Source organism: Carettochelys insculpta, chromosome 10 (assembly GCF_033958435.1).
Source record: "Carettochelys insculpta isolate YL-2023 chromosome 10, ASM3395843v1, whole genome shotgun sequence".
In the NCBI taxonomy this organism is placed as follows: domain Eukaryota; kingdom Metazoa; phylum Chordata; order Testudines; family Carettochelyidae; genus Carettochelys; species Carettochelys insculpta.
In genome coordinates this window covers 12,119,725-12,131,898 of record NC_134146.1, presented here as the reverse complement: position 1 = coordinate 12,131,898, position 12,174 = coordinate 12,119,725, and the positions used below count along the sequence as shown (strand labels likewise).

The following is a 12,174-nucleotide window of genomic DNA, read 5'->3' as shown; positions in this document are numbered from 1 at the left end:
TGGCAGAATGAAGCAGGGTCAGAATGTAGTTGTGCAGGAGTCAAGGTGGAAGTAAACGTAATGTAGACTCCTAAAAGACTTCTATTTTCGGGGAGAGAGCAGATCTAAACTATCAAGTACATCCACTGATGTGGATATTGCTCAAAGACTTTAGATCCTCTGTCACTTTGAGATATATATTTCTGCTCATATTTCCCCTGGACAGAATATTCTTCACCTGTAGTATTTGTTCTCTGAAGGTACACATTTCATTGCTTTACTTTCTTCTGTGTACGCTTATATTTTAATCCACTTTTACTTAGGAATTTTCTCCTGCTTTTCAAAGGAACTGGTTGTGGTAGGAATAAGGGGTGATCTGTGACAGCAACTCTAGGGGAGCTCAAACTGACGTTACCAGGTTTCTCAGAGATGGAAAACTTCAAAGCTATTGATGTTCCAGCCTGCTTAGGAACTTGGAACTCAGATTCAAATGTATTAATTTACTGAGAAGTGTATTTTTAGAGAACAAATATTTCACAAAAAAGCTGTCTTGTTTAATACACCACATTAGCTGACGTATTATTGCTTGATATGTTGTTGTTGTGTTCAAACAATTATAGTTCAAATTTTTCTCCGTTAACAAGTGCTGCTTTTGATTACAGCTACAAAACTGTCTGGTATCCAAAACTCAATATGTGCTCTTGACAACTGGTCCATCACCAAAAATAAACATTCTGTAGGTCAAATTATGCTGTGCAACCCCAATGTAAATGAGAGCATAATATGGTTATAAGATATAACAAGGTGTAATTAATTTACACATTTTTATTACTGGTGGTGATCTGGAATTAAACTGATTTAGTTTTTATATCCTATAGCGGCATTAGAATTTAAGACAGACGAACACTGTAAACAGTAAGTTTTGATAAATTTTAGCCACATACCTCTATTTACCTCTCTCCATTCTGACAATTGTCCATTTATTCCTGCCCTTAGTTTCTGATCTTTTACCCAGTTACCAATCCAAGAGAGGACCTTCCCTCTTATCCCATGACAGTTAACTTTGCTTAAGAGCCTTTGGTGAGGGACCTTGTCAAAGGCTTCCTGAAACTCTAAGTACACTGTATCCACAGGATCCCCCTTTTCCACATGCTTGTTGACTCTTTCAGAAAATTCTAATAGATTGGTGGGGCATGACTTCCCTTTACAAAAACGGTGTTGGCTCTTTCCCAACAAAGTCTGTTAATCGATGTCTGACAACTCTATTCTTCATTAGAGTTTCAACCTGTTTGCCTGGTACAGAAGTCAAGCTGACTGGCCTGTAGTTGCCAGGATCACGTCTGGAGCCCTTTTTAAAGATTGGCATCGCATTAGCTATCCTTCAGTCATCTGGAACAGAAGCTGATTTAAATGACAGGTTAGAAGCTACAGTTAGTAGTTCTGCAATTTCACATTTGCATTCCTTCAGAACTCTTGGGTGAGTGCCATCTGGTCCTGGTGACTTATTGCTATTTAGTTTATCAGTTTGTTCCAATACCTCTTCTAATGACACCTCAGTGTGAGACAGTTCAACAGATTTGTTACCTGAAAAGAGTTGCTCAGCTTTGGGAATCTCCCTCATGTCCTCAGCTGTGAAGACTGATGCAAAGAAATCAGTTTCTCTGCAATGTCCTTTTCATCCTTGAGTGTTCCTTTAGCATCTTGATCATCCAGGCCGCGTCTACACGTGCACGCTACTTCGAAGTAGCGGCGCCAACTTTGAAATAGCGCCCGTCATGACTACACATGTTGGGCGCTATTTCGAAGTTTGAAATCGACGTTAGGTGGTGAGACGTCAAAGTCACTAACCCCATGAGGGGATGGGAATAGCGCCCTACCTCGAAGTTGAATGTCGAAGTAGGGCACGTGTAGACGATCCGCGTCCCGCAACATCAAAATAGCGGGGTCCGCCATGGCGGCCATCAGCTGAGGGGTTGAGAGACGCTCTCTCTCCAGCCTCTGCGGGGCTCTATGGTCACCGTGTGCAGCAGCCCTTAGCCCAGGGCTTCTGGCTGCTGCTGCTGCAGCTGGGGACCCATGCTGCATGCACAGGGTCTGCAACCAGTTGTCGGCTCTGTGGATCTTGTGTTGTTTAGTGTAACTGTGTCTGGGAGGGGCCCTTTAAGGGAGCGGCTTGCTGTTGAGTCCGCCCTGTGACCCTGTCTGCAGCTGTTCCTGGCACCCTTATTTCGATGTGTGCTACTTTGGCGTGTAGACGTTCCCTCGCAGCGCCTATTTCGATGTGGTGCTGCCCAACATCGACATTGAACATCGACGTTGCCAGCCCTGGAGGACGTGTAGATGTTATTCATCGCAATAGACTATTTCGATGTCGCTACATCGAAATAAGCTATTTCGATGTAGCGTGCACGTGTAGGCGTAGCCCCAGTGACCCCACTGGTTGTTTAGCAGGCTTCCTACTTCTGATGTACTTAAAACAATTTTTGCTATTAGTTTTTGACTCTTTGGCTAGCTATTCTTCAGCTTCTTTTTTGGCCTTCCTAATTATATTTTTACACTTGGCAGAGTTTGTTCCTTTCCATTTTTCTCACTAAGATTTAAATTCCATTTTTGAAAGGATGCATTTTCATCACTCACTGCCTCTTTTACTTCATTTAACCACAGTGGCACTTTTTTTGGTTCTCTTAGTGTTTCCTAAATTGGGGTATACAGTTAGGGTGAGCCTCTATTATGATGTCTTTAAAAAGTTTCCATGCAGCTGGCAGGGATTTCACTTTAGTTACTGTACCTTTTTAATTTCTGTTTAACTAACTTCCTCATTTTTGTTAGTTCCGCTTTCTGAAATTAAATATTACAGTCTTGGGTCACTGTAGTATTTTTCCAGCCACAGGAATGTTAAATTTAGCTATATTATGGTCACTGTTACCCAGAGGTCCAGACACATTCACCTCTTGGACCAGATCCTGTGCTCCACTTAGGACTAAATCAAAAATTGCATCTGCTCTTGTGGGTTCCAGGACTAGCTGTTCCAAGAAGCAGTCATTTTAAGGTGTCAAGAAACTTAATCTCAGCTTCCTGTCCTGAGGTGACGTGCCCAATCTATATGGGGATAGCTGAAATACCCTTTTATTTTGATGGCCTCGCTAATCTCCCTGAGCATTGTACAGTCAGTGTCACCATCCTGTTCAGGTGATCAATATATATCCCTACATTTATATTCTCTATTATTCAAGCATGGGATTACTATCCAGAGAGATTTTACGTCATTTGATTCTACACTTTTTTAACATATAGTGCCACCCCCTATGTAGGAAAATACTCGTGTAGCAACATCACAACTTAAAATACTTGTAACTTCAAATGGTGTAATGAGCTATGCTGTTAATAGATACTGGATATGCCCAGGTTAAGTTCTGTCTTACTTTCTCCTTTTGTATGATAAATTATTTAACCAGTGACTGTGTAAACAGAACTAAGAAGCCTGAAATAACACTGTTTCACTGAAGCTGAAATCTCTTAAATGTTTCCTATGGTTCTCTTTGCTGTCCAGATGTCGTCTTGGCACAATTTCAGTTACTAGATGTGATATTTGTTGGTTAGTCACCCACCACATGTTACACCGAATGGCCCGTGAGTCATTCTTATAACAGTCCCATGTTTGTGACCAGTACTGTTTTCAGTATAAATACTTGCTCTCCCTTGACCTTTATGATTTCTGCAAGTGGCAGAACTAGACTCATGATGGGATATTCGTAAAAGACACTAATATGTTTCACTAATGAACAAAATGTTAAGTAAAAATCTTACTAAATTTTCATCTTAGCTTCTTGAAATGTTCTAACCTGCAATTAGGATAGGTAACTTCTGATTCTAACAAAAATACAAATGGAAACTGAAAGGCTTCTGATAATTTATGTTGACTGTCAGACATCAGATTCCAAATAAGTGCATTATGTGGTATTGGTGTGTTTTTGCTATTTGTACTTTTTTGATTACAAAACATCATCTAGTAAAATTTTCAGTCCTATATTTGTATTGAATATCGCTATTTCAATAGTGCTCAGTACGTTGGACTGAGTCCTATAATTACAAGTAATGTACTTCATATCAACAAGAGGATGGGGGAACAAAATGTTTATAAATTTTCTGTTTCAAATTAAAATAAAGTGGACCCTCTCCCAGCTCTCACCAACCACTTTGTGGCAGATTAAATTAATTTTGTTTGTTGCATGCAGTACCTATAACAGAACCACTCCAGCAATCAACTTTTTAAGCAGACTTAGGGTGTGCGTATAAAACAAAAATAACTTTGTTTAGCATTAAGGTTGCTTAAGTGAATTTCAGGTCACTACAAATCAGGACAGTTCCCAGATACAGTAGCAATGATTGTCTTGTATTTGTTTCTCTCCATCCAATCACTCTCTCATCATCCAATTTGCAATATTGAAAATAAATTAATTTTAAAACTTAATGCACAAGTATAATTCCCATTGGTTTTTGTCACTGATATCTTATTGTATTATCAGAGCCCTGCAAATCCATGGATATAAAGTAGATATCCATGGGTATCTGTACCCACCTAAATGGATACACACAGCTCATTTTTTACAAATGTAGATACAAATTTTATATCCATGCAGGGGTCTATATATAATATAGAAGCTTGTCTTTATAACCGGATGTGCTTGAAATGTAACTTTCTTAGAAGAAAAAAGCATAAAATATTAGCTGCCATGGCAAACTTTCCACTTAACATAGGTAAGTGGATTCGATTAATGTTAAATGTATTCATGCTGGAACCATTTCCATTCTTGGGAAGTGTACTTAATTTTTTGTTTTGATTCACCTCTGGTGGAATTAAAACAATATGGATTTGCTGTGAGGACCACCTGATTAGAAACAATATATAGTAAATGAAAGCAACTCTAGAATGAAAATGGGAGTTCCCAATTTTTTGCCTATATTGAATAGAGTAATAAGCATTTCTGTTCCTGGTGGTGGTGGTGGTGGTGGTGGTGGTGGCAGCTTGGGGCTATTTTGTGTTCAGCCCCTGGAACGTTTTAAAAAAAATTGCCATGTGGCCCCACGTGAAAAAAAGTTGGGCACCCTTGCCTTATGCCTTATAAAGATGGCTTCTGGGTCTTTGATATTCATAGTGATCCCAGGCAAGCCACTTAATTGTCTCTAGCAGTAATTTTTGCCCATCATCCCTCCATTTTGTCCCCCCCCCCCCCATATAGCTGATTTCTCAGTTTTCATTTTTTTTGTTCAATAGTAACAGAGAAGGAGCCATGTTAGTCTATATACTATCAAAACAAAAAAGCAGTCAAGTCGCACTTTAAAGACTAACAAAATAATTTATTAGGTGAGCTTTTGTGGGACAGACACACTTCTTCAGACCATAGCCATACAAGAACAGACTCAATACCTAAGGCATAGAGAACCAAAACAGTAATCAAAGTTGACAAATCAGAAAAAAATTATCAAGGTGAGCAAATCCAGAGAGCAGAGGGACGGGGGGCAGGGAGTCAAGATAATTCTAATTCTTGGGTTGGGTTGTGACCCCAACTCTCTGCCATTGCTGGTGGGGGGAACAGATATTCTAGCTAAGCAGGACAGGGTCGTGGGATGCCCTAGAGGGTAGGTAGTTGGGCTCAGGGTATTTTCCAGGGGATCTCTGTGACTGAACACATCACATTGGTACAGGGTACATCACACATCTGATATTGTACAGAAACTCCCTTTCATCATGTGTACACAACACACTACATTCACAGTATGTGGCATCTTGTAAAGATATTATCTAATGCTAAACATAGAGAGGCTGCCAGTGAATTGCACAAACATATATGCTGCATATCAAGCTAGAATTACAAATCCTGTATAGCCTGGGAGTATTCAGGAAGTCTGATGCAGACTGGAACTATTTATCAGTAAAATGATTACAGATTGAACCTCTGAAATCTGGTATCGGAGGGGGTAGCCATGTTAGTCTGTATCTGCAAGAACAACAAGAGCAGAACAAGTCAGATCAGAAAGAGGCAGTTACAAAGGCAGTTTCTCTGCTCTGGGTGCTAATATCTCCCATTAGACTCTGACAAAGGCTGTCTGATCTGACTTTTTTCCTCTTTTGATAAGTACTGTTGATACTGGGCCATTTCACCTTGCTGAATAGACCTTGTGAGCTCTGGCCCTCCCTCTTACTGGGACCCCACTCTTTAAACCCTCTGAAACCACCCCTTACTCATGCATCTGATGAAGTGGGTCTTTGCCCACGAAAGTTTATGCTTCAAAATATCTGTTAGTCTATAAGGTGCCACAAGACTTCTTGTTGTTGTCTGAAATCTGGGATGCTCTGGTCTGGCGAAAGTCAGACCATGGATGTTTCTGATCAGACAGCTCCAGCGGTTGGAAGTGGGGGGCCAGCTGGAAGTCCTGCATCAGGTGTTGTGAGCAGGGAGCAGAAAGCCATTGACTTCCATGCAGTGGGAAGCTGGAAGTGGGCCAACAGCCTAGAGGGGATCCAGGGGCAGGGGCGGAAGCCAGCAGAGGATCATTAACCTCCCATGGTCTGGTAAAATCTCTGATTTGGGACTCCTGGTTCTTAGGGTGCTGGATCAGGGAGGTGCGACCTGTATATGATTAGTAAAGTAAGGGGCAAGCTTTAGTACCCTCCATCTGGATATTACCCATGTGTATAAGTACTTTTTCTTCAGGAGGGACTCTTCTGGTTTTGATAGTTGCATTTTGCTGTACTCCTGACATACATCTAAGAAGGGCTAGTTAATACTTCAACATTTTGATTTTTATCACAATTGCTGTGTTTTGTTTTGTTTTTAATTCTCCTATACTTAAGTGTATCAGAAGAGCATCGCACTTGAGCCTGCTGCTCTTGCACGTAGCTCTATGGTTTGCAGAAGGAACAGCAGTTGAGTAAAATCTGTATCTTCAGAGGTTGAAATCCCCTTCTCCAGCTGCTGATGTAGTGAAACTGCTTAGTTCTGAAGTAAGATCCCACAGTAAAGTGGAAAAAAAAGATGGAAAAGGAGGATAAAAACAATATTAGCAGTCTAGTCATTGGATTGTGTTTAATCTTGGACAGACACTGTTTCCCTTATCCTGGCAGTGTGGGATTAAAAGGGTTGGAATTCTACAAAGATATGTTCTGTTTGAGTACTTTACTTTGCAGTCTTGTGATTTTCTCCACCCTATAGTAAATGGAGCAGTGTTGGTGAGATCTGGAGGGAGCATTGTCTAGCCTTCTTCAATTGGAAGTAATATCAAAATCATTTATGCTTTTGAGGAGGATAAATAGGGCAGTGTATGGGTAAAGGTGGGAACGATGGAAAGACAGGACTTGAGAAGGAGGGGGGAAAAAAGGTGGAATTGTTGGACAGGTGAAGAAGTGATTCAATACAAAGCTCGGGAAACCAAGAAGAAAGAACTAAGTGAATTGGTTCATCTTAGTGTTGATTTTGTGTGTTTATGTTGTTTAGTAAGTTCAGTTAGATGTGGTAATTAGTTGGATTCACAGTAAATGAGAACTGTCATCCTCCCAAAGCAAAAGAGATGGGCTTAGTCTGCACAATCAAGTTTTGTCAATAAAAACTGTCTTTTGGCAACAAAACGATGAGCACACACACTGCAGTGCAACTTTTGTCAGGAAAAAAACGCCCAGTTTCTGCAACAAAATCTTCCGTTCCACAAGAGTTTTTTTTCTTTTCTTTTCTCCTGGGCAGGCAGATGGAGCAGGGCAGGCTGCTGTGCCGCTTTGACATTCCTCAACACAGAGTGCTCACAGATGCTACTCCTGGCCCCTGAGGAGGCTGGGGGAGAACTCGGAGGGAATCCTGAGATGTGCAGGGATCAGCCCTGCCTTCCCTCAGCACTCCCCTGTGAGAGACCTATCCGCAGTACAGTGCTCACACTGTTGATGATGATGGTCTCAGTGTGGACATGATCTGTTGATAGAGGAAGCTAATGTAAATACTCTCTCTAGCGAGTTTTGTTTTGTAGACTTTTGGGTATCAACTTAAGTTTTGTTTGATGTTTTTTTTTTTTGTTTTTTTTTTTCGACAGAACTTGAAAGGGTAGATGTAGCTTTGGAGATTCCTGCCCCAAGACAAAAGTGACATTAAACCCTAATAAAGGGTTTTATAGACTTGTTGCTTTTAATAATCCTTAATCACACTGTTTCAGATTATCATGTTTTTGAGTAGGCAACAGCTGGTGTCTGAAGAAAAGAAATGCCATTTATATATTGGTGAACTTTGTATGTACAATAGTAACAGAGAGGAAGCCGTGCTAGTCTGTACACTATCAAAACAAAAAGCAGTCAAGTAGCACTTTAAAGACTAGCAAAATAGTTTATTAGGTGAGCTTTCGTGGGACAGACTCACTTGAGTCTGTTCTGGTCTGGCTATGGTCTGAAGAAGTGGGTCTGTCCCACGAAAGCTCACCTAATAAACTATTTTGCTAGTCTTTAAAGTGCTACTTGACTGCTTTTTGTTTTGTATATACAGTGTGCTTTTTACCAGTATTTAAAAAAAAAAATGCTGTTTTGGATGTTGAAAGTGGATGTCTTTTGTGGGATTTCATATTATCTACCTCAGAATTTGTCATTTTTTTATATTTTTAAGAAATCTGAAAAAGGCAGTTTAATTTTACATCACACACATTTTACCTATAGCTTTTAATATAATGTTAATCTCATCAGGAAATATTTTCAATTAATGTATTTCTTGTATGCATCTCAAAACCATATGATTTTCTTACCCCACTAATGCTACAGCTGCTCAGACTGATTCTTCCATTAGTTCTATAGGAAAAAAATTAAATATCCCATGCATATTCTTTTATTTAATATTACACATAATGCTATGATTGATGTAATTTATTTCTTAATCTGTATACATTTTTACATTAATGTGAACACCATATTTAAATACTTTAATTTTCTGCACTGGTTGTGAACATCTACCTACCATAGATTAGAATTAATTCGGATTTAAATATTGTAGAAAAATGTGTAACCCTTCTGCTGGAAATGGTTGGCAGCAACCAGGGCTGGGTACAACATCTGGGAGTTCCTTTTCATCCATCTCACAAAGAAGCAGCTCAGGCCCCCACCCCACCCCGTAGGCCTTAGACAATGCTTCCCCACTGACAAGCACAGAGTCTGAATGTAGAAAATAAACTTTTAATTAATAAGGCAGAGAAGTCACATGGTACTGGCTGGGGAAAATACCACGCCCAGAGTTCATAACCAACCCTCAAGTAACTGTGCCAGCTCAAGTGAATTGAGCAGTGTCCTTTGCCTCTCAGGCGCACCAGTCCATTACTGCAAGGGTCCCATTCACATACCCAAACTTTCTCCATACCCGCCTTCAAATGCCCCACTTACAGCTTTGTCCAGTCCATGCAGACCCTGATACATTCCCTCATTGAGTCTGAGGCAATGCCATCTTTGTGCTGGTCCGGTGTCCTGCTTGCTCCTGCCAGCTGCCCCACTGGCTGCCTGCTGGTCGCTCCTGTCTGCTATGCTGCACTAACTGCTTTTGCACTGTATTGTGGGTTTTGCTGTAAGCAAAACACTGTGACTCCAGCTCATAATGGCTTCAGATCTGGGCCTAGCTACAGCATCTACTAAGGTGGATTCTCGCAAAATAACTATAGACCCTAGCTTTAGATCCATCTTTGAATAGTGAGGGGGAGAACTAGTCAAACCAGTCTTACAATTGTAGGGCCAAAAGGCTCCCAGCCACCTGGTTCAGCCCGTTTCTCCCCTCATTCAATCTCACAATGCTCAGATGTAGGGGAGTCCTGTGCAATCTATATCGTGCACAGCGCTGATGACCCCCACAACAACTTCAAGCATTGGTGAGACTCCCCAATTGTTACACTGGGTAATAGCATAAATTGTGACTTTACAACATGTTGTTTACAATAGACAAAAGTTCATGGCTTCTTCACCTACTACCCATCAGGCTTTGTTTACAAGGTGTTACATATGCACACCTTTTGTATTTTCATGCAAATCATCTCTTAAAGGACACATTCCCCAAATCCTTCAGCAATATTGAGCTTCTGCTGGCGCATTCCATACACATGTAAACGTTTATAATTCCTGATAATATAATTCAGTAGAACAAAATGTACATTCTGCCATATATTACTGAAACAGATTTGATTGGTCTATTTTCCTGTTCATTTGGTATCCTAACAATTTCTAGTCTATACACGTTTTCGGCCATTTCTTTAAACAGAGGTTGGTAGGTATAAGTTCATGGAAAAGTGGGTATATATATAATTAATCATAGTTGGTAATTTCAACCTGATCCTAAAACCCCTCTCGTGCACCTTTACTCACTTTTGTAGTCCTTCTGAGCTCAGTAGGAGTACCTGCCTAACAGATGTTATCACCTGCATATATTTACAGTATCAGACTTCTCAGGCCCCAGTCTTGCAAACAGACCCATACAAAACCTCAGAAGAATTCAAAATATATCTTGACTGTGAAATGCTGAATTTTATTGAATTTTTTCCCCTCCTAGGGCCATGTCGTTATGATACTTAGATTCCATAATGCCTCCTGCCATGACAGACATCCTTGACATCTGGGCAGTGGATTCACAGGTAGGAGCTGATGGCTTAATCTCTGTGGACTTTCTGCTCCCCACTGGAACCTACATCAACCTGGATGTCCCTCGAGATGCCACCATCTCCCATATTAAACAGGTACATTCCAGTTCTTAGCTTGCTATTTTAAATAAACTCTATCACACATTTTATGGAGAAGTTCTTTGCGTCTACAATGTTATATAAGTCTTCTGATAATCTTGTTCCTGTCTGTGTGGAGCTCAGCTATAACTTTAGAAAGTGAATACAGTAAGGTCTCAGAGTATGCGAATCCAGAGTACGTGACCCAGCTCTTACGCAGCTGACCCCCGATTCATACGTATACAGTAAACCTTCGAGATACACTCATGTCGAACGTGTCTACCTCATGTTAGTGGGAGTGGAGGGGGACCCAGAAGCTCCAGCCCTAGGCAGCTGCTGAGGTATGTGTGGGGGAGGAAATCCCAGTGACAAAGGGGAACAGAGCTGGCAGCAGCCAGCCCTTCCCTGTGTGCTGCCAAGGGGGTGGGGTTGGGCCTCCAGCCACCGCCGTGTGCCCCAGCTCCAACCCCCACAGACCTGGCTCAGTTCTACCCCCCGCCCTCCCCTACAGCCCTACCCCACCCCAGGCAACCCTCGCGTATCTTTGGGGATTATTGTAAAATGTAAGCTGAAACAATATCTGACTTAGATTGTAGACAGTATGAAATAGTAGCTCCAAGAAGTAAGAACTTCTCCCATTACCTCTGAAACCTAGTGAAGACGCTTTAAATTTCAGCATGAACTGTTTTACTGCTGGTTGTTTTTAGTGAGTAATATTTTTTTTAATATTTAATTCAAAATAGAGGGGGGTTTAAATTTTACATGAAGCTTGTAAGATTTCCAGTCTGCTATAGAAGCATGGGGCCTATCTACTTCCTTTGTGCTTTTGTGCGTCTTAGATTTCAATGGAATAACTCAAGATCATCCACTGTGGTGGTTGAGAACAGAATTTGTTTCCTGAAGCCTCGTACAGATTTTCATTCTAGTTTACTGTGGCATATACTAGGCTTTGACTATCAATATCAAAATACTTTTAGTTAGCCAACAAAATTTATTTTTCATTCTGTATATATGTTGAGGTGCACATGGGACGTACAGTATAGAAATTCTGAGCTGGATTTATAATGTGAACATGTTTTGCAGTGGCCTTTGAAAATTGAATGGTGACTTTAGGTGTGTGTAGGTGTTTAAGGAAGGAGTGTGTATTGTTAATATAACTTTTGTGAAGGGGTGCTGCAAATTTTAAATACTCTGATTTTTAACTGTTCAAAGCTATATTTAAGATTAAAGAAACTGTTTCAGGATCCAGCAGCATTTCATACCCATATTCAGTTTTTTCCTTAGTGACTCAGCTTGCTATTTGTGTGTGATCCAGAAACAAGAGAGAGAGCTATTTCATATATAGATAAATATGATTGTAAAATCTCAGCTTTTCTGAAGAACTCAGTCTGGTGTAATGTCTGATTTTAACTCTTTTTAAAATTTGGCAATATTTGCATGTAGACAAGGGGGGTAAGGGCAATACCTTTCATTGGA

The 12,174-nt window shown here is 40.6% G+C and overlaps 1 protein-coding gene across 4 annotated transcripts in view; it reads left to right on the top strand.

Annotated features, from left to right (window-relative positions):
- The window catches only part of PIK3CB (phosphatidylinositol-4,5-bisphosphate 3-kinase catalytic subunit beta), a 189,254-nt gene that overhangs the window by 73,647 nt on the left and 103,433 nt on the right, over positions 1–12,174 (top strand). For all 4 annotated transcript variants that reach the window (XM_075004356.1, XM_075004357.1, XM_075004359.1 and 1 more), the window contains exon 2: positions 10,533–10,716. In XM_075004356.1, coding sequence (XP_074860457.1) covers positions 10,564–10,716 — 153 coding nt within the window. In that variant the 5' untranslated portion in view covers positions 10,533–10,563. The remainder of the gene's footprint in view (positions 1–10,532; positions 10,717–12,174) is intronic.